General features: G+C 43.6%; 2 protein-coding genes across 4 annotated transcripts in view; one reads left to right on the top strand and one right to left on the bottom strand.

Annotated features, from left to right (window-relative positions):
* Positions 1 to 490: 490 nt before the first annotated feature.
* On the top strand, positions 491 to 22,689 carry Ist1 (IST1 factor associated with ESCRT-III). Of its 2 annotated transcripts, NM_001017454.2 has the most exons (10): positions 551 to 646; positions 10,264 to 10,366; positions 11,099 to 11,279; positions 11,675 to 11,762; positions 15,047 to 15,130; positions 15,431 to 15,541; positions 16,511 to 16,723; positions 17,795 to 17,887; positions 19,209 to 19,257; positions 21,447 to 22,689. In NM_001017454.2, exons 2-10 carry the CDS (start codon positions 10,279 to 10,281, stop codon positions 21,638 to 21,640), a joined length of 1,101 nt encoding a protein of 366 aa, NP_001017454.1. In that variant the 5' UTR covers positions 551 to 646; positions 10,264 to 10,278; the 3' UTR covers positions 21,641 to 22,689. The 2 variants fall into 2 exon arrangements, with proteins under 2 accessions (XP_063134119.1, NP_001017454.1); XM_063278049.1 differs by lacking the exon at positions 21,447 to 22,689 and having other exon boundaries at positions 491 to 646; positions 17,795 to 19,257.
* The window catches only part of Pkd1l3 (polycystin 1 like 3, transient receptor potential channel interacting), a 65,068-nt gene continuing 63,620 nt past the window's right edge, over positions 21,446 to 22,893 (bottom strand). For both annotated transcript variants that reach the window (XM_039098288.2, XM_039098289.2), the window contains one exon: positions 21,446 to 21,622. In XM_039098288.2, coding sequence (XP_038954216.1) covers positions 21,496 to 21,622 — 127 coding nt within the window. In that variant the 3' untranslated portion in view covers positions 21,446 to 21,495. The remainder of the gene's footprint in view (positions 21,623 to 22,893) is intronic.

Here is a 22,893-nt window from a genome sequence, read left to right as displayed (position 1 = left end):
AGTACTCGAAGGCTCTTCCACGCTTTCAAGCCTAGAAATGCCGCCTCTAATTGGAGAGAGCATTATTAGTGAAGGTGAGGGTGGACAGCAGACTCGGCGTGGGAGAGGAAGGGAGGATCAGTATCGGTAGACAGAAGCCGAATGGGCTCCACAGCGCTAAATCTCGCCCAACCGCCCCTCAGAGGTCGTAGACCCAGGATCGAATGACCGGCGAGCCAGGTTAGGGAGCCGGCCTCCGCTCCGAACAGCGGACGTTTGGGAGGTAGTGGCGGCCGGTTTTCCAGGGGTGGAAGAATCTGGAACAAGGGTACTGGGCACAGACTCCAAGAGAAGCCTCCACTTGCCTCGCCGCGCCCCAGGTAAATTGCAAGGCGCGCCCCTAGCAAGTGACTCAACCCACTGCTAGATGTCAGGTGTCACAAGTTAAGTTCCACGCCTCCGCCGTGGGAAATAGTCCCCAGCCCCGCCCCGTGTTGTGCGCACAGCCAATCTCCGTTAGGTAGGGCGTGGCTAACGCGACCCTCCACACCCCTCTTGGATTCCTCCGCTCAGTCCTCTGTGGTGAGGTCGAGGGAATCGCCATTTTGGATGCAGAACGGCTAATCGGAAATCTGCTTCTTCCGTTTTCGCGTCTGGATCCCTCCAGGTGAGCGTGCCCTCCTTAGCCTCAGACGTCTTTGTCTCCCTCTTCCTTCAATGCTCCTCTTTCCGGAGACTCCAGCCGGTGTTAGGACCTTAAGGTCAAGTCATCTGTGCCGTTGTCAGCCGGGAAGAAAGGGGGAAGCCCTGGTAGGCAGGGTCAGGCCTGAGGTCGGGCTCGGGCCGTGGGAGGAGGTGGGACCGCAGAGATTGGTACTGTTGTGGTTCCGGGGCATGACCGAGGCTCCGAGGAGACACCCCTCTGCTGTGTCGTGGGGTCGGGACCCTCAGAAAGGCCTTGTCTCCACCGCCGCGGTCGCTGCGGGGTGAGTCAGACAAGGAGAGCCAGAATTAGTGCTCCTCTTCCGGGTCCTGTGGTCAGGCGTGGCACTCAGTACCTTGAACTTAAGCTAGGATGCGGACCGGACCAGGGCTGTAGACTGATTGCAGAAGGAAGCTACGGGGGCTTTCTGTGTTCAGTCTGATGATGAATGGCTCCCGGAGGAGATTGTCATTTCTTTTGTTATGCCTTCGTAGCGTTTGGTTCTGGTATTATTATTGTTGTTGTTGTTATTATTATAACAAAACAGTATAACTCCTCCATCAAACAACTTATGCCACTGTTTCAGTCATACTTTTCCTTATGCGTGTATTTTTTCAGCTTAAGAAAACGTTAGTCGACACACTTATTAACATTGAGGTGTTTGATCTTCGAGGGGAACTTCACAGCATCCTTGTGTTTAAGTCACGCGACTTCTTAACATTTTCACCTGATAAAAACACTGTTTTCTTCCCCAGATTACTTTTTGTTGCCCTTCTCTTTTCTTCTCGTGCCTCTAGTTTCTAACAAGACCTGAGTCTCTAGAATCCTTAAGTAGACTCTGGTCCACTTAATTTAAGCTGTAATCAGGATCAAGTCCCAATTATATGTAACCTGTTGTTTAAAGTAAAACTTCAAAACAAACTGTAGTCTAAATGATTTCAAGTGGACCCCTTAAATTACTGATAATGAGGTTTCCTTTTTCCCCCCTTTAAATATTTCATTTTTATTTTATGTGTATGGTGTTTTGCCTAGACCCTTTGTTTAGGGTTCCAGGTATATCTGAATCACGAGTGTGCTTGGTGCCTGTGGAGTTCAAAGAGGGTTTCAGATCCCCTGGAACTAGAGTTATAGTTGTGAGCCACCATGTGGTGTTGAGAATTGAACCCAGGTCCAGCGCAGATAAACATCCTATAGACTAGGAGCTGGATTGAATGAAGAGAAGGAAGGCTTGTGTGATGGCTGGGCGTTTAGAGGCCCTTGTGGCCAAGCCTGGTATGATCTTGATCCTCAGTACCTACGTGGTAGAGAGAGTACCCACAACTGATCCACACTTGTACTGTGGTCCTTGGAAACGCATGTGCACACACACATACACACAAATAAAATAAAGTTTGAAAATCCTTCTTCCTTAAGTTGACATTCTCAACTGTTTGCTTCTCACTCATTAATAGCCAAACAACAGTTGTTATTTTTGCTGATGTTCTGTCTGCTGGATCCATGACTTGCCAAGGGGGGATATATTGAGGCTTCTAACTAGATTGTTTTTCTTTTTGTTTCATGAGTTTTGAATCTTTTCTCATGAGAGGCATTCAGAGTTACAGTTGTGTTTTCTTGGTGAATTCACCTAGTTAGATGGAGTACTCCTCCTGTTAACGAATTAGTTGGTTCTTTTTTCATTCGGACACTTTTGAGACAGTTTTGATGTGTAGTCTAGGCTGTTTTACACTCATGATCCTCCTGCCTGTCAGTCTCTCATGCTGGGAAACCACTTATGAACCAGTACTCTTTCTTTTATGTGTCTGCCCATATCATGTGCATGCATGGTGTCCTCACAGGCCAGAAAGAAGGCATCCGATCCCCCAGGGAAGACAGTTGTGAGCCACCATGTAGGTGCAGGGAATACATCCCAGTGTCATAGGGAAGAGCTGCCTGCCAGTGGTGATCTTAACTACCGTAAGAGCCATCTCTTTAATGCCCTGATCACCACTTTTGACAGTACCTGTTGTTCGGTTTTGTTGCTGCTGCTGCTGTTTTTAAGACAGAGTCTCATCATATAGCCCAGGCTGATATGGAGCTGCTGTGCAAACTGGTCTGACTTCAGAGTCCGATCCTCCAGCCTCTGCTTCCCCACTGCTGGTATTAAATTCCTTTGCCACCAGGTCTGGCTAATCATCTGTGTTTTAAAGGTGTTTTTTTCCATTCACAGTTATATACTCACTATATATTTGGGCGTCTGTTACTTTCTGTTTGGTCATTTCCTCACCGCTTTTACTACTTTTTACCTCTAGGTTATTTGGTCACTTTCTAGTTTCCAGTGTGTTTTAAAGTAGAGATGGCTAAGGGTGAAGTGTGCTTATTGCTTTTCCAGATCCCAGTTTTGGTTCCCAGCACCTACATCTCCAAGAGATCCCTGATAGCCTCTTCTGGTTTCTTGAGGACTCCCACCTGCATGTGGCTTACACATACACAGAGACACACACATCCACATGAATAAAAATAAAAATTTTTAGGAGCCGGAGAGGTGACTCAGGGACTAACAGCACTGATCGCACTTCTAGAGGACCCTGATTCAATTCCCAGCACCCACATAACAGCTCACAACAATCTGTAACTCTTTAAGATCTGACACCCTCACGCAGACATACATGCAGGCAAAACACCAGTGCACATAAAATAAAAGTAAATAATTAAAAATAAAAAATTTAAAGTGTTTTTAGTGTGTGCATGTGCACATGTATGATATTGCTCTCGAATTGATAGATGTGGCTGTGTTTTTAGAGACTGTTTTTCTACTTGTGGTAAAATGCAGAAATGTGTGGTTTGTATACACTTGGCCCAGGGAGTAGCTCTATTAGGAGGTGTGGCCTTGTTGGTGGAGTAGGTATGTCACTGAGTATGTGGGCTTAAGACCCTCACCCTAGCTACCTGGAAGTGAGTCTTCCTCTAGCAGCCTTCAGATGAAGATGTAGAACTCTCAGCTTCTCCTGAACCATGCCTGCCTGGATGCTCCCATGCTCCTGCTTTGACGATAATGGACTGAATCTCTGAACCTATAAGCCAGCCCCAATTAAGTGTTGTCCTTTATAAGACTTGGTCATGATGTCTGCTCATAGCAGTAAAACTCTAAGACAGAAGTCGGTACCAGTTGGGTATTGCTGTGATAGGCCTGACCATGCTTTTTGCTGGGAAGGATGTGGGTTTTGGAACTTTGGATTTGGGAAGCAGAGGAATGCTTTAAATGGGACTTAATGGGCTGTCCTAGTAGGAATGTGGGAGACTTTGTTGCTGAGAGTAATTTGAACTGTGAGACCTGCCCAAGAAGTTTCAGAGGAGAATTTCAGTATGTGGCATAGAGACTGTTTTTATGGTATTTTGGTGAAGAATGTGGCTGCCTTTTGCCCTTGTCTGGAGTCTCCCTGAGGCTAATGTGGAAAGATTTATATTAATTGCATTGACAAAGGAAGTCTCAAAAAAGCCCACCAGAGACTTTGAATAGATATACTGTAGGTAATAGGTAATATATTACTTTTATCTGGCTTTTTTCAGTTTTATAAAAATCTTATTTATAGCTGGGTGTGGTGGTACACTCCTTTAATCCCAGCATGTAGGGAGACAGAGGCAGGTGGATCTCTTGAGTTCAAAAAGGCTGGTCTGGTCTACAGATTGAGTTTTACAGATAGGTAAACACAAACTTTATTCAGAACAAAATAGATCTCTGATTCTGATTTCGGCAATCTGATTATGATAAGATGAGGCATAAATCTCTAGGTTTGTTGTTTGGAGTTTTCAGAGTCCATGTGTTTATATGTGTCAGTTTAGGGGAATTTCTACTTAGTATCTTTTCAAGTAGCTTTTTTGCATAATGTTAAGCTCAAACCTAGGGCATCTTGCAAATGTTTTAGCATTGAGCTATATTTCCAGCCCCTCTGGAATATGATATGCAGATTCCTCTGTTTTGACAATATTTGAGGCTTTGTTAATTAAAAAAAATTTGATGCTATAATTTAATTACATCTCCCCTTTCCTCTAAGCCCTCCTGTATACCCTTCCCTAGTGCTTTTCAAATTAATGGGCTCCCTTTTCTTACTTCATTGTCCCCAACCCCTGTTTTCTCTGTGTAGCCCTGGCTGTCCTGAAACTCATTCTGTACACCAGGCTGGCATCGAACTCAGAGATCTGACTGCCTCTACCTACTGAGTGCTAGGATTAAAGGTGTGTGCCACCACTGCCTGATGTACTTTGTTCATTTTTACTTGTGTGTGTGTATGGGTTTGGTATATGTGTGTTTAGTGTATATGCACGTATATGTGCAGGTGTGTACATCTGTTCTTGCATGGAGTCTTGAAGTGGATGTCTGGTGTTCTAGCACATTGTCTAGGTTTTTTTCCAGGCAAGGTGTCTCTGAACCTGGAATTCAAATGTCTTGGTGAGGCTGGAAGCCAGCAAGCTTTAGTGAACCTATTCCACTGAGGTCAGTGCTAGGATCACAGGCACACACTTGGTGTCTGACTTTTTACATGTATGCTGGAATGAAAACTCCTATGCTCATGATTGTACAACAAGCACTGAGCAATTTTCAATCATGGTTTTGTTTGTTTTTATGAGATTTTTTTCATAATGTCTTTATTGATCATTTTCACATCATGCACCCTTAGTTAGGAGTTTACTGCTGTGAACAGACACCATGACTAAGGCAACTCTCACAATGACAACATTCAATTGGGGCTGGCTTATAGGTTCAGAGGGTCTTAACGCCCAGGTCAACAGTGACACACTACTCCAACAAGGCCACTTGTCCTATAGTGTCACTCCGTGGGCCAAACATATACAAACCATCACACACTCATCACACTCACTTCCCAGTCCTCCCATATCTGTCCCAACTCTTTTGACCCCACACACACACAAAAAAAAAAAAAAAAGAAAAAGAAAAGAGAAAAAAAAAACCCACACAATGTTAGTCCAATTTGTGTTATCTAATATACTCATTGGAGCATGGTCAAATTCCCAGTAGCCAGTCCCTTAAAAAAAGTCTTTCCCTATCCAGAGCCCTCAGTCGTGGAGATAAATTTTAGCATCCTTATCACAATTGTTTTCTTTCTTAATTTTTAAGATTTATTTATTTTATGTATGTGAGTACACTGTAGCTGTCTTCAGACACACCATAAGAGGGCATCTGATCCCATTACAGATGATTGTGAGCCACCATGTGGTTGCTGGGAATTGAACTCAGGGCCTTTGGAAGAGCAGTCAGTGCTCTTAACTGCTGAGCCCTCTCTCCAGCACTCTCTTTACCATAACTCTTAAGGGAGCTCTTGGACGGTTTCTTGTCTAGGTTGTTACCTTTTTCTTGGATGTCCTGGAACTCTTTCAAATTGGAGACTGTTGTTGCTCTCTTTACGTGTACTGACTTTTCTGTAATTTTCCATTCTGTTATTGATCCTCTACATTGTTTCTTACTCCTCTAATATTTCTATTTGTTTCTTTAAATTTAATTTTTGTACTTTTTGCAAGTCAACCATGATCACACCTGTGTCAGCCAGAAGAGGGTACCAGACCCTGGAACTGGGGTTTCTGAGACAGTTGTAAAGCAACCGCTATACCGGTGCTGAGAACCAGATCCAAGGTTTCTGCAAGAGCAGCAAGTGCTCTTAGCTACTGAGCAACTGTCTTTCCATCCCTTGTTTTCCAACCTTCTAAATACAGATGTGACTTTTTTTGATATATTGATATTGATATATTGACCTAGACTGCAGCATAGCCTAGTTAAAAAGCACAGACTCTTGGCAGTTTCCTACCCTAACTTACAAGTCTGCATTATGCCCCAATTTTGTTATCTCTGCCTTCATGACAATTTCCAAACAGGTAGCTGACAAGGTCATAAAAAACTACACCGGGGGCTGGAGAGATGGCTCAGTGGTTAGGAGCATTGACTGCTCTTCCAGAGGTCCTGAGTTCGAATCCCAGCAACCACATAGTGGCTCATAACCATCTGTAATGAGATCTGATGCCCTCTTCTGGTATCTGAAGACAGCTACAGTGTACTTCTATATAATAAATATAATAAATAAATCTTTAAAAAAAAAAAACTACACCAAAGTGATTAATTGTACAAGTGTTGCCAGTTCCATCAATTTCCTGGTCACATGACACTTTCAGTTTTAGGACCCAAATCCTAAATACTCAAAAAATGCATATTTGAAGTTTTCCCCTAACTTTATTTAATTTTGCATAACATTAAACTTAATGGTAAATACTGTACGACTTTTTAAAAAATATAGTAGTGTTCTAACTAGTATAGCTAATTCAACCCTGATTTTTTTTTTTTTTTTTGTGAAGTTCTTTGTCCTTTATGTAACATGGATTTGGGTTATAGATGGCTGTGAGCTGTCACGTCAGTGCTGGCAGGTGGATTCAGGTCCTGTAGGAAGTGCTCCTAACCACGGAGCCCTCTCCAGTCCATGTTTTCTAACTAGTGTATTGCTAGGGCTTGTTATGTACAGAAGGCATTCAGTACATACTTGTGGAGGCTGTTTGAACATGTAGAGCCCCGAGGTGAACCTCAGGGGTTGTCAACCTTGTTTTTTGAGCCAGGTTCTTTTTTTTTTTTTTTAAAGATTTATTCATTTATTATATATAAGTCCACTGTAACTGTCTTCAGATATACCAGACGAGGGCATCAGATCTCTTTACTGATGGTTGTGAGCCACCATGTGGTTGCTGGGAATTGAACTTAGGACCTCTGGAAGAGCAGACGGTGCTCTTAACCACTGAGCCATCTCTCCAGCCCGAGCCAGGTTCTTAAATGAAAACCTGGAGCTCACCTGATAAGTTAGGCTGCCTGGCTACTCTGAGCCCCAGTGATCTGCCTGTCTTTGCCTGCCCAGCTTTCTGTGTAGTTGATGGTATTGAAGTCAGGTTGTTAGATCTAAGTAGCAAGTACTTTGCCAAGTGCTTTGTCAACTAAGCAGTCTCTGCAATACCCCACCACGCCCCCATTTTCTTTTTAAACGAGCATCCTCTCATACATTATATCCTAACCTCAGTTTCTCCCTCCCTACTTCCCCTCCCCTAGATCAATTCCTATTTCCTTTTAAAAGAAAAAAAAAAGGTGGGCCTCTCAGAGATGTCTACCAAATATGGCCTAATGAGTTACAATAACCGGCCACAAACCCTCATATCATGGCTGGACATGGCAACCCAGTAGGAGAAAAGGGTCCCAAGCATAGGCAAAAGAGTCAGAAACAGCCCCCATTGTTGGAAGTCCCACAAGAACACCAGGTTATACAACCATAAGGTATATGCAGAGGACTAGCTCAGACCCATGCAGGGTCCATGCTTCCTATTCTGTGAGCTCCTTCCTATGAGACATGCTTAGTTTTATTCTGTGGGCTATGTTCTTGTGGTCTCCCTTGACCCCTCTGACTTCTACAATCCTACCTCACCCTCTTCTGTGGGCACACTCCCATTTTCCTGGGCCTCGTACATGTGATCTGAGCTCTATTATAGTTTATAATGCTAAAGGACTCAGTGTTACATGATACGGATCGCTTACCTGGGCTTTGGTTTCAGGTGAGTTTAGGTTTTAGTTTAGTGTGTCTCTATATTTCCCAGGCTGGAACTATTAAGGCTCAAGGGATCTTACTACCTCTTTCTTTAGGGTTTAAAGGTACAGATGCCATGCTTGGCTTGTGTTCAAGTTCTACCCACTGTTGCTGACTGACTTGGTGCAGGTTACTAGAAAGTATAATAGTTGTTAATGCTTGTCTTCTTCCTACTTGCAATTCATCCCTGCTATGAGTGCCTGAGAGTATTGATACTGTTTGGATCTGTCAACACATATTCTGCTAAGTATTGGCATTAGAGTATTCTGCTAGACTAACTCTCAGAAAGCTCTGGAACCTGGGATTTTACACACACAACTCCTTGTGCTTGGGAGGTTTTAGGGTTGAGACAACATCTTGGCATGTGTCGACTTGTACTGCCACATCAGGCCAGGTTCTTACAAGTGTCTGGTTTCTTCTTTAAGATGCAGCTTGCTTAGGCTTTGCCATCTGGAGGACCTTTTATTGTGATTGTCTTAAGAGTTTGGGTCATTTCTTTACAGTAGGTTTCTCAGTCTTAGTTCTGTTGAGATTGGGACAGATTCTGTAAGACCACTGTCTTGTTCATTCTTGTCTGGTTAATGGTGTCCTAGGCATCTGCCTACTAGTTGCTGATAGCCTCCTCTCCAGTTATGACAATTCAGAAGTCTCCAGCCCCTCCCAATCGAGAGACTCTAGGATTATAGGTTTGTTCTTTGAACCACTATGGTAGCTTCCTGGATTTTAATTATTTTTTTCTTCAGTAGAATATAATTTTCTTATGAGAATCAGAGGCTGTACATACTCTCCCAATTTCCAGTACTTAACCAGGATCTGACACATAATCAATAAGTTCTTCTTGAATGGATGGATCGTATTTCAGCATAATGGGTCAGAGATACTTTCTGACTCTGGATGGAAGTTATCCAGTGTAATAGAAAGGTTTCTGGAGACCATTTCATGAAAGAAAGTATCCTGTTATCTTCTGAAAGTGCTTTTTACACAAGCAAATATTAGTCCTAGTGTTTGTACTGTTTGTCTGTTTTATTTGTCTTTTCCTTGCTTATTTTGTCAGATCTAGCTTCTGCTTGGATATTATATTGCTTTAAAGTTTTGAATCCAGAAATAAAATGGAAAGAAATAGAAATTGTACTGTCATGAAACAATATACAGTGATCAATGTGTAATATGTGTCCTGACATCTTGTGTTTACGTTGCCTGGAATAGCTGCTCTGTGCAGTGTTTGGTAAATAGCACTCTGTCATAGAACTTCATAAAGCAGCGTTGTGCTTCCCCGCCCTTGTATAACCTTTGTGTCTAAGTACATGCTAATGACATTTCTGAGGTGCCACTTTTCTCAAAGACTCAGATTTAGTAGCAATATTTGAGAAATTAACATGAGGATATTTTGAATTTGGTTCTAACTTTGGCAGTCTTTTAAAAAAGAGCATCATTTTTTTTTTAAATGGAATATTTCCTGTCTAGTCTTTTGTTTTGTATTTTGAGACAGTCTGTCTCTGTAGCAGTGGCTATCCTGGAGCTTATAATGTAGACCAGGCTGGCTTCAAACTCACAGAGATCTGCCTGCCTCTGTTTCCTAAGTGCTGGGACTAAAGGTGTGCAGCACTGTGATGCCTGGCGTCCTTGTCTTTTTAATCACCCTGCTCCCATGGCCAATACCTACATACTAAAATTTTACCTTTCACCACATTATTTTAGATTTCATATCCACTTGTTCCTGTGCACTCAGTTCTTTGAGCAATGGTAAATGATACGTAAACAAGATAGTTAGATCATGTCATTGTTTTAGAAAAACCCTGGGGGCTGAGGAGATACTCAGTGGGGAGAGATGTGCTCAGCATGTACACAGCCCTGGGTTCAATTCCCAACACCCAAAAGAAAAAAGGGAAGAATACTGGCCTATGTTACTGTCCGCCTCTAAGTAGTGCCAGTTCCTGAGCTAACGTGGACTCTTCACTGTGCTGTCACTTTTTCCAGGAGGAGCAGGACAACATGCTGGGCTCTGGTTTCAAAGCTGAGCGCTTACGAGTCAATTTGAGATTAGTTATAAATCGTCTTAAACTGTTGGAGAAAAAAAAAAGTGAGTACTGTTACTGTACCAACCTCTGCCCCTATCCCCACTGCCTCTTTCTTTTGTGGACTGCAGCACCCCAGCTGGATCTTTGAGGCTACTATTGTGGGGTTTTCTCCGAGCTCTGTAGTTAGGATACATGTCTGCTTCTTGTATACAGTTAAACTGAGACACTTTGTTGCAGAGAATGGGACACAATGTTGACCTCTCTGTATTTGTATGCTCTGCATCCATGGGTTTCACATCCATGCATTCAGACGAATGCTGATCAGAAGTATTCAGAGAAAAAAAAATGCATCTGTACTGGGTATGTACAGAATACTTATCATTATTCCAAAAAATATATTATAACAACCATTTATGTAGCATTTCTATAATACAGTATAAGTAATCTAAGTGTGGTTTTATTAAAAGTGTACAGGAGGCTAAGCATAGGTGATCTGCACATGTTTTTCTATTTTCTGTGTCATAGGCACTTGAGCCTCCTTATTGTGGAATACACAGGTGTCCTGGAGCCAGTGACTCCTGAGTTGGAAATGTCAGCCAGTGTCATAGTCTTATCTGTACAGGATGGCAAACTCTAGAGCAGTAGTGAAGAGAGTAGACGCTAAGAGAGTATGAGCTAGGACACCGTGGATTACAGCACCCATCTTCTCAGTCTTCTCTGGTGGGTGGAGGTCTGCCTACTGGCCAAGTTCCAGTGCACTACTGTATGTGACTGGAGTGGGGTTTGTGTCCCAGCGGAACTGGCTCAAAAAGCGAGGAAGGAGATTGCTGACTATCTGGCCGCTGGGAAGGACGAGAGAGCACGTATCCGTGTGGAGCACATAATCCGGGAAGACTACCTTGTGGAGGCCATGGAGATCCTGGAGCTGTACTGTGACCTGCTGCTGGCTCGGTTTGGCCTTATCCAGTCTATGAAGTAAGATATCTTGCCTCAGAGGCTAAACATATCTGGAATTTGAGGACGGAGTAATATTTTCTCACTCTACATGGATCTGCAGCAGGCTAACACTGAGAGGTTCTTTCACATACCCAAGGATCTTTTGCCTGTTAGTGAAAAGAAAGCAGACTCTGAAGTCCAGTGTCCCAGGTTTGAGTCTTGCTTGGGTCAGCTTATCTGAGGCTTGTGCACTTAGGCATGCAACTTAGTTTTAGTTTCTCTAAAAGCAAAATAGGGAAATGAAATTACTAGAATGCCAGTTTCCAGAAGCCAGTGTAATTTGTGAAGTAACTGTGGATGTCATCTGACATAACGACTACGGCCTTGTTGGTTTGTTTTAAAGGATGTTAAATTACTTATTTTTTCTTCATTAGGGAGCTAGATTCTGGTCTGGCTGAATCTGTGTCTACACTGATCTGGGCCGCTCCTCGGTTGCAGTCAGAAGTGGCTGAGTTGAAAATAGTGAGTATAAGCAATTTCTGTATCTATAGGTTTTTGGTTAGACAAAGTCTCACTGTGTCACTGGCCAGTCTTGCTAGCTTGGAACTTACATCTAAACCAAGCTAACCTAGAACTCACAGAAATCTACGCTGCCTCTGCCTCTGAGTGCCGAAGTGAAAGGAAATGGCACCACGCCCGGTCTGTGCAGTTTTTTTGTACCATTATTAAAGTCCGTTTGTTTAACTCGGTATCTTCTTGTACACAAGCTTCTGGCTTTGAAATGGGCTTTGTTAATCAGTTAATCAGTTACCATTCAGATCTTCATAGCATAGGAATCATTTTGAGAATGTGAACAACTTTCTGAAAGTCTAAATTTATGTGCCAAATGTTGTTGCAGGTCTTAGTCAGGGTTTCTATCCTGACTAACAAACATCATGACCAAGAAGCACGTTGGGGAGGAAAGGGTTTATTCAGCTTACACTTCACATTGCTGTTCATCACCAAAGGAAGTCAGGGCAGGAACTCACACTGGGCAGGAAACTGGAGGCAGGAGCTGATGCAGAGGCCATGGAGGGTGCTGCTTACTGGATTGCTTCCCCTGGCTTGTTCAGCTTGCCTTTTTATAGAATCCAGAACTACCAGCCCCGGGATGGCACCACTCACAATGCCCTCCCCTCCCTTGAGGAAACTGAGAAAATGCCTTACATCTGGATGGTAGTATTTCCTCGACTGAGGCTCCCTTGTCTCTGATGACTCTAGCTCATGTCAAGTTGACACACAAAACCAGCCAGTAGCTTAAATTATTTTTTAGTTGGGTGTGGTAGTCTATGCATTATATATACATATACATACATACATACATACATACATATATATTCCCTGTGCTTTGGAGGCTGAGGCAAGAGCATGAGTAAAGGCCAATCTGGACTTCATTCAATGACCTTTCTCAAAAGGCACAGGAGTGGAGAGGGATAGGGAGAAAAACATTTATTGGACACGTATACATTTGCTTGATATGCATTTTGCTATCGTCTTGTTTTTGTGGTGCTGAGGGTCAAACCTAGGCCCTCACACAGCTGTGTCTGTCCTCACACACCCTGAGCAGGTCTCTATTGCTGAGTTATTCCATCTCCAGAGCACTTTGTTGTTTTTAAGCTCTTTATGTGTATGAGTGTTTGCCTGCTTGCCTACATGCATGTATGTATGTGCATCATGTCCATGCCTGGTTTCTGCACAGGCTACAAGAGTTTCAGGTTCCCTAGAATTGAAGTTATAGGCAGTTGTGAGCCTCCATAGTAAATGCTATTCATTCTCTCTCTCTGGTTTTTTTTTTTTTTTTTGGAGATAAGGGAGTCTTAGGGTTTTTATTGCCATGAAGAGACAACATGACCATGGCAACTCTTATAACAGAAACAGAAAACATTTAATTTGTGGCTGACTTACAATTTCAGAGGTTAGTTCATATTCCTATGGCGGGAAATGTGGCAGCGTGCAGGCAGCCATGCTGGAGAGTAGCTGAGAGTTCTGTATCTTGGATAGCGGAAGGAGACTGTGTGCCACACTGGCTTTAGCTTTGAGATCTCAGTACTTCCCACAGTGACAGCAAGGCCACACCTACTCCAGCAAGGCCATACCTCCTAATAGCGCACTCCTTACGAGCCAGTTACATTCAACTACCACAGAGGGTTCATACCCCTGAGTGGTTTTGAATTTGCTATGTAGTTAAAAGTAACCTTGAGCTCAGAAGTGTTGGCATGATAGGCCTTACTATGGACAGTTCACAATTTACAGTTCCTACACAATTGTAAGCCAGAAAATTAAAACATTTTAAGGTAACAAATCCTATGTTAAGACAGCTCTTTGCTTTAAAATCCTCAAGTAGCTTTCTGTGGTTCTCTGTGATGCAGCATCTAGCTCTTGTGTAACTGGTTTCAGTTGTTACTCAACAGCACAGGTTCTATTCTAGATTCACTGACTTTGTTTTGGTTTTGTGAACTAGCCATGTTTTAGCCCCAGGAAACTTTTACATATTTTCCTAGAATAATTTTCTTTCTATCTTGTTGAGTTAATTTGTTTTGTTTCTAACTATGCAGCTCTGGCTGGGTCTCAAGCTTGTGAGGGTCCTCCTGCCTCTGCCTCTGCCTAATGAGAACATTAGGGGTTACAGATACACAGTACTGTACCTAGCTCTTTGCTTAGTTTGCTTCTGACAATCTTCCAAATATTGTCAAAACATTGCTTTCTTCAGAGGAGGCAGCCTCACCTCACTCTTCTGCTCAGGTCTGATTTGCATGTTGTACCTTCCTTTAGTAGCATTTATCCTAGCTGCAGGTGGACCTTTATTGGTTATTACTATTGATAATATTATTTTGTACATAGATTATAAGACTCCTTAGGAATAGTGTCTTGTGTTTGTTTTGTTTTTCTTTTTTTTAAAGATTTGTTTGTTTGTTTGTTTATTTATTTATTATAAGTTCACTGTCGCTGTCTTCAGACACACCAGAAGAGGGCATCAGATCCCATTACAGGTGGTTGTGAGCCACCATGTGGTTGCTGGGAATTGAACTCAGGACCAATAGAAGAGCAGGCCAGTGCTCTTAACCACTGAGCCGTCTCTCCAGCCAAGGTTTTTGTTTTTCAAGACAGGGTTTCTCTGTGTAGCCCTGGCTGTCCTGGAACTCCCTCTGTAGATCAGGTTGGCCTCAAACTCAGAGAAGTCTGCCTGCCTCTGCCACGGAGTGCTAGCATTAAAGGTGAGCACTGCCCCTCTTGGCTGAATAGTGTCTTTTTTTTTTTTTTTTTTGTTCATCGGCTTGTTACTGGTTTTGAAGTGTGGGAGCACGTAGCCCAGGCCAGCCTTGACCTGATCTCTTGCTTCCACCTCCCTAGTTAATGGGATTGTAGGTGTGTGCCACGTGTCCCCTCATAGTTGTACTTTCAGTGCTGTCAGACTCAGTGAGTGAGTGCGGTTAGGTTGTTGCTGTCTGAGTAAATGAAAAGTAATATATACTTACAAGGTTTTATAGACAGTGCACTTTGTTTTTGTTGGACATAGTGTACCATGCCTTTAATCCCAGTACTCAGGAGGCAGAGGCAGGTAGATCTCTTGAGTTTAAGGCTAGCCTGGTCTACAAGGACAGCTGGGGCTACACAGAAAAACCCTGTCTCAAGAAACGAGACAAACAAAAACAATAGACTGCTTTTTTTAAGCCTACTAATAAGGATATGTTTAATGTTGATAGGAGAAATTGTGAAGCTGTTTATGGGAGTGGTTTCTATTAACAGTTTTTCTTTTTTCTTTGTAGGTTGCTGATCAGCTCTGTGCCAAATACAGCAAGGAATATGGCAAGTTGTGCAGGACCAACCAGATCGGGACTGTGAATGATAGGGTAATGAGCCGCTCCTTGCCCTGCCTTTTCTCTTTCTATCCTCTGTTTAGTTAGGACGGCAGGAGGAGAGTGGAAAGAAGGGTTGGAGGAATGAAATGGGGAAGCCACTAATGCTGAGTACCTGTCTCAACTAGGGAGTGAGGAAAGCAGTCGTCCTGTAATGTACTTTCTGACTGGGAAAAAAGTTCACCTTTGTTCTTATCGTCCTCAGTTTTACCAGGAAAATGAGAGAAACTAAATTTTAAAAGAAGCAGGTTGGGACTAGTATGGATGCTTCTTAACATCAATCTTTTATCACAGCTAATGCATAAACTGAGTGTAGAAGCCCCACCCAAGATCCTAGTGGAGAGATACCTGATTGAAATTGCCAAGAATTACAATGTGCCCTATGAACCTGACTCTGTGGTCATGGTAAGTTCATGCCTGCGCACAGAGGAAAATGAGACTGTGTAGGACTTCTCGGGGATTGGGGAGCTATTTGTACTAACTGAATCGGTGCGCATAAGCCTTTGCTACCTTCTTGTATAACAGTAAATATGACTGCAAACCTCACAGGGCATTTAAAGCGTGAGATTGAGCAAACGAAGGCATCTTGTACAGCCTTGATAGATATGTTGAAGCATGTTATTTCTGCCTCCCGGTGAGCTGGAAGAGGTGGAGAATCCCCTTGTACGTAGCAGTGCTCCAGGATCTACATAGTTCATTTAGTGTGCTGTTTTCAGGGAGTGGTTAGAAAGCTGAGTGTAGATAGACATGTAGAACAAATTCTCTGTCTTGACTATAATAATGATTCAACAATTAAAGTTAACAGGGTACTGTAGTTCTTACGTTAACCAACTTCCAGCACAGACACCCAGGACAGCAGCATTTCCCCAGCTCTCTCAGGAGTATTAATGTATGTGTCCGTGTACTTCAGAGCTGGCCCTCTGCTGGATAAGGTGTTCTTTCCTGGGACACTGTCCTTCCTGAGTCTCCTAGGTTAGGGACTTTAAACTCTGCCCCCTTCCCTCCCTTGGAGACCTTTGTCTCCGTTTCTTTCCCTTGTTCTCCCCTTGCTTCCTGGGGATTGTCTGTGGCTGTGGTGCAGCATTGAGGTGTATGTTCTTCTCCCTAACACCTTCAGTTTCCCTACTGCTGTTGATGGCCTGACCACTATTATGAAAGAAAAACAGTATCAGGTTAGCAAAAAAGCTAATGGGATTAACCAATCTTATTAACTAGGGAGGTAGAGGGAGGTAGGGAAGCAAGAGGATCAGTTCAAGGCTAGCCTGGGCTATATGAGACCAAAGTAAACAACTTTGCTTTTATGTGTATGCCTTAGACTTTTCTAGGGAACCTGGTCATGGCCATGATTAATAAATGCTTCTGTCTTTTTCTTAGGCAGAAGCTCCCGTTGGAGTGGAGACAGATCTTATTGATGTTGGATTTACAGATGATGTGAAGAAAGGTGGTCCTGGAAGAGGAGGAGGGGGCGGGTTCACAGCCCCAGTTGGTGCACCTGATGGGACCATGCCCATGCCCATGCCCATGCCCATGCCCATGCCATCGCCATCTCCAAATGCTCCCTTCGCATACCCACTGCCAAAGGGACCAGTAAGTATGTCATATAAAGACAGTGTGGACGTTTAGGGAATGCTGCAGAAGAGCAACTGGATGGGCTCTGGACACACTGAGAAGTCGTAGGTTGCCAGGAATACAAAACAGTAACAGCACTTGTATTAGCAGAGTATTAAGCAAGTGCATTGAGGAACAATATCAGATCCGGGAAAGCCCTTGGCTTTAGCTGCAGGAACTGCAGTAGAAAAATCTATAGCTGGTACTAGGAAAACCATTTTAGGGAGGGTTGTTAAGTAGCTGGGAATCTGTTGTTAGTAGGGTTTTTGTTTTGTTTTGTTTTCCTGAAAACAAGAGCTTCCCTTTATTGCCAGGTTGAAAAGCCTTTGTAGCTAGGATGTTGGTTTTCTTTCTTTCTTTCTTTCTTTCTTTCTTTCTTTCTTTCTTTCTTTCTTTCTTTCTTCTTTTTTTTTTTTTAATTCATCAAAGACCTTAATGTGCAATCTGAGACACTGAAACTGTTTTTTTTTTTTTTAAGATTTATTTATTTATTTATTTATTTATTTTTTTTCCTTTTTTCGGAGCTGGGGACTGAACCCAGGGCCTTGCGATTGCTAGGCAAGCGCTCTACCACTGAGCTAAATCCCCAACCCCTTTAAGATTTATTTATTTTATGTATATGAGTACACCGTAGCTTTCTTCAGACACACCAGAAGAAGACATCAGATCCCATTACAGATGGTTGTGAGCCACCATGTGGTTGCTGGGAATTGAACTCAGGACCTCTGGAGGAGCAGTCAGTGCTCTTAACCACTGAGCCATCTCTCCAGCCCAGATGTTGGTTTTATAGTAGGTCATTAGTAGCAATCAAGTGATTCAGTTTCCTTTTTCCCCTTGAGGCAGACTTAATGTGATAATTGAAGAATAACCTTTGTAGATCTTTATGCTTGTGGTCTTTCTGATCACATGTGATCCTTTTGAGACTTTTTTCCTTTGAGGACCTTGAATATATACTATGTACATGATGTGTTTTTACACATATTTCTTCCCAGGCCATCTAGAAGTTACAGATTGGGGGGCAGCGTTTCTGATACTGCTTTTCTCTTGCAGTCGGATTTCAGTGGATTGCCAGTGGGGACTTACCAGGCCTTTCCTAACATTCACCCACCCCAGATACCAGCAACTCCCCCATCTTACGAATCTGTAAGTGCCTGAGCCTTTTGGTAAACGGCAGGAGAGTGAATCCCATGAAGAGAGCAAAATAATGACAACAGGGAAGGCAAACTTTTGATCAACTTAGTATGGGTTTTGCTTTTGGAGTCTTTGTTGCTTTCATGCTGCCCTGGAGATGGGGAGTGCTGTTGGTGGCATTTGTGGTGGGCATGCTATGGCAGCACTGAAACCAGGATCAGAAAGGACCTGCACTTAGGAAGCTACACTACTCACATGGGCATGGTAGCACATGCCTGCAGTCTCAGCACTTTGAGGGATCAGGAGTTCAAGTCAGCTGGACTACATGAGCCCATCTAAAGCAGTAAAGGGAAGCAGTGTGCCTCTGGAGTGCTTACTGTAGATACATCTGTCCTACTAAACCAGCCCGAGAAGCACATTGAGCTGCTGTAATTTGGTATTTATTAGAGCACCAGGCTTTTTTGTCTTACATTTATGAGAAAGGATAGTAATGGGGTATTTGACTTAATCAGAAGTGTCCAGTTAGTCATTTTTGGCCTGTAGCATTTAGTTCACATTTTATTCTGGTATTAAAACCTGTGGCAGTAGGGGAGATATAGGTCACTAATCTAAGACCTGTTTCAAAATGAAAAGTAAAACAAAAACCATGGAAGTAGTTGAGCAGTGGGGCACACAGGTCTGTTGTGCAGGAGGCCCTAGGTGCAGCCCCCAGTGTTTGGGAGTATGTGGAAATTTTCATAATGGCTCATGTGGTAAAGATGCCTTGAACTGTGTCACTGTTTCAGAATTACTTGTTTTCTGTCAGGCTTATGTATAGATACCTGGTTCATACATACATGCCTTTGAGAGCTGTTTCCAGCTCATGGTTTACTTAGAAAACCAGTTGGGGTGGGATGTGCTATGTAAATTACTCACCTAGGAAGCTCCCCTGATCCTGAGTTTGCTTATCATTCTTCCCATTGGTTTCCATCTCTAGCTGATATGTTTTCTCAAGCTTTAGCATTCCATGTATCAAAACATGGCCAACTGTTTGTGCAATGAGGTGGATCTTCAGTCCTTGAGGCCTTGGGTCTTAATAGATTTACTAGTTTGCTTTGCCTGGAAGCTGAAAAGTGTCCCAGTGTGGTAAGATTTTTCTTTCTTTGCTTAGTAGGTCAGAGGTTGGCATGGTGTCTTAAGTGGTTCAGAGAAGCATGGAGAAACTAGGAGGCATTTTCTTAGGAGAAATTCTGTTGCTTTTGGTGAATAGCTTAGCTTTTGGAAACCAAGGTGTTAGTACTTTGTCTAGAGATGTCATTGTTTTTTCCCTTTAGTAACAGTCTTTGTTTTGCAGGTTGATGACATTAATGCTGATAAAAATGTTTCTTCGGCACAGATTGTTGGTGAGTGCATTTCAGAAAGCTCTACCCTGCACAGTCGCCCTCTCCATGGCCATAGCGTCCAGCCCATGGTACCCTCTACAGTCGCCCTCTCCATGGCCATAGCGTCCAGCCCATGGTACCCTCTACAGTCGCCCTCTCCATGGCCATAGCGTCCAGCCCATGGTACCCTCTACAGTCGCCCTCTCCATGGCCATAGCGTCCAGCCCATGGGCCTTATCACAAAGACTTCAGGACTTCTTGCTTTCCTCAGCCTCAATTTTCAAGTTCTAGATTTTTAGTCACTTCAAGTTTTTAAAAATTATTTCTCATTATTTATACGCATGTGGGTTTATATGCATGAGTGCAGGTTCCTATGGGGGTGTAGGAAACTCTGGATGCAGTTATGGGTAGTTGGTGTTTGAGACAGGGTTTCTCTGGAACTCACCCTGTAGACCAGGCTGGCTTCAAACTCAGATCCACCTGCCTCTCAAGTGCTGGGATTAAAGGCGTGTCTCCTCTCCCCCCCATGCCTAGCTTGGGGTTTTGACGTGGTTAGGAGCTGAACTTGGGTCTTCTAGAAGAAGAGCATATTATCTTAATGGCTGAGCCATTTCTTTAAACTCCCCACCCTGTGCCCCATGTTTATGTATGTTGTCTATATACCATGTGCATGCAGTGCCCTTGGAGACCAGAAGAGCATTGGATCAGTTGGTTTTTGAAGTGAGGTATTAAAGAAGGGCGTATTAAGTTTCTTTTGTGTGGTAAAACAAAAGGTTTTATTTTGCTTACGTTTCTATGTCACAGTCCTTTGTCAAAGAAAGTCAGGGTAGGAATCTGGAGGCAGAAGCTAGGAATGAATGGTCACCTGCTTAAACTCATAGCTTTTTAAACTTTTTATTGATTCTTTGTGAAGTTCACATCATGCATCCCAATCCTACTCCTTTCTGTTCCTGTACCCACCCTTCACCCTTGCAATCCCCCCACCCCCAGACTTGTTGTGGAAGCTCAACAAGCTGTGAGTCCCACAGTAAACCCTTTAGTCCATACTTCTTTACAATCAGTCATTGGTCTGGTACAAGGCCTCTGTTACTCTGTCAATACGGGATCCTCACTGGGACTCTTAGATATCCTGTTGTTGCCCTGTGTCATGGAGACTCTGTAAGTTTGGATCAGTAGAACTAGCCCCTTTACATGCTCCAGCGGGTCATAGATGGGGTGGGCTAACTCAAAGCCCTGGGTGGTAGTGAGCTGGTCAGCTCTCCTGCACCACAGTCCCTAGCACTGCCCTCACTAACCCAATCCAGTTGGCAAGGGGCGGAGCCAGCTCTCCCACTCTCATGCCCTTGGGCTGGCTTTCCTGTGCCCATGCCAGCAGGGTCAGTTCTATTTTTCAGCCTGGTTTCTTATACCACTCAGGACCACCTACCTAGGGGAAGCATTGCCTCCAGTGAGCAGGGCCTCTCACGTTAATCTGGTGGGAGCATTTTCTCAATTGAGATTCATTCCCTTTTCCCAAATGATTCTAGTTTGCATCCAGTTGACATAAAACTAGCCAGCACAGAGGACAATATAGGCACAAACAGTAAGGGTGACTTTCCATGAAGCCGGTATGTTTTTGTAGTTCCTCAGTAAGTTAAAAAATGAAGTTCGAGGACCAGAGAGATGGCTTAGTAGTTAAAAGCACTGGCTGTTTTTCCAGAGTACTGAGGTTCAATTCCCATCACACACATGTAGGAAAAATCCCCAATGCACATTAAATAAAAATAAATTTAAAAAATGAAATGCTACTAGCCCCCTAGAAAGCATTATTTGAAATTAGAAAGTTGGGCATGGGGTGCACTGGGAGGCGTAGGCTGTACTCAGTGATGGAGGACTTGCCCAGCATGTGCAGGTCTGTGGATTTGATCTCCAGCATTGAAAGAAAAGAAGAAAAGCAAAGTAGAACTGTATACAGAGTAGACTGTTCTGTTACATCAGATAATCCCAGTCTTAACATGACTTTGGACTTCCCTATCTACTTGCTTCTACCTCCCTAGTGCTGGCATTTACCAACATGCACAGTTGCATGCAGTTCTGAGGATCAAACTAAGCTTTGTGTATACAAGGCAAATGCCCTGAGCTACATCCTGGCCTCTCCTGCATTTTGATTTATTTATTTATTTAGTCCTTTGCCACTTGTAAGATTGTGCTCTTTGACCTGATTTAATTAGGACCCAAGCCAGAAGCTCCTGCAAAGCCCCCTTCCAGACCTGTGGATAACTACAACACCTTTGTACTGCCAGAGTTGCCATCGGTGCCAGACACACTCCCGACCGCATCTGCCGGAGCCAGTACCTCGGCGTCAGAGGACATAGACTTTGATGATCTTTCCCGGAGATTTGAGGAGCTGAAAAAGAAAACATAGGTCTCTTAAACCAGGCAACATCCACGATCTGGAAGTTGATATGGAACAGTTCTCCTTGTAACAATGAATCTCCATGAATTCCGTTTCCTCTGTTAACCGTCACTGAGCACTCCTCCTCGGGGCTCCTGCTGCTCTACCAACTGTGTTGCTTTCCAGTTCTCCAGAGATCCTGAGAGACTAACAGCTAGAGGCTCTGGCTGTGTTTGCCTGTCTGTCTTCCTCTCACATGGATCCCTTGGTTCTTTCCTGGCCATTTCATTCACAGGGAGTGAGGAGTATTGCGGGTAGAGGTGCCAAAGATGGCTGGACCATGAAGGAGAGGACCCTATGATGAGTTTCAACCTTGACTTGTAAATACTTTCCTCTGCATGGGGGCGATTGTAGAAAGAATCAAGGCTACCATGTGTGTTCTCAATGACTCAGAAAGCCACGGTCACGGTTCCTGGAGGCTGGGCCCTCACTGACATGTACACTCCTCCTTGCTGCAGGGCACTGCTCCACCTGGATCCAGTTGCAAAGTGTGTTTGGAAAAGTTCTTGGTCTTACTGGATTCTCAGGGAGCCCTCTGTGGCCTTTTCCTTTATTTTGAGTGCTGTTTCCTTTCTAGGAAAGAGCAGCACTTTGGACATTTGTTTTTTCCCCATAGCATGTTAGGAAGGACGTGCTGGGCTTCCAGTTGCCTTAATAGAAGTACTCAAGTCTCTTGGGTAGAGATCTGGAAGCCCCCGGGACAGGAGGGGCACGTGTTTTCATTCGAAAACTTTTATGATTAAGGGACTCTTTACAAACTGCTATCTTGAGTTTTAGTGCCATGTAGCTGTAGTTCACTGCTTTCCTGGTGGATGAGACTTTCTTAGGATAACTTCTGTGCTGCTTTGCCCTGGCCAAGGCTGCCCTTCCCCAAGAGGTTAGCTGTGGGATTGGAAGATGAGATTTTTGTAATATTTCTGTACAGACCTGTTTCCAGCAACTTCAGTGTCAATGTTTTTGATTTATTTGTAGCTCATAGCTCTAGCTGCTAATAAAGATCCCATCTCCTGCTTTCTCTAGTATTGGTCAAATGAATGAATTTGGATTGTACTGGAAAATAGTAACCCTGGTGACCCATGTCAGTGTACAAGGCAGATCCAGCCTTCACTTTCCTCTTACGACTGCAGACAGCAGGGCTGCTGGGGGCTCATTTCCATCCCTTGATTTGAGGTCAGATGGCATGTATGCATTTGCTTGGCTGCTGTTCTTTTAGTAAGCTGCAC

The sequence above is a fragment of the Rattus norvegicus genome, chromosome 19 (assembly GCF_036323735.1).
Source record: "Rattus norvegicus strain BN/NHsdMcwi chromosome 19, GRCr8, whole genome shotgun sequence".
NCBI lineage: Eukaryota > Metazoa > Chordata > Mammalia > Rodentia > Muridae > Rattus > Rattus norvegicus.
Note: the sequence above shows the minus strand (reverse complement) of the source record. Positions and strands in the feature narration are given on the sequence as shown.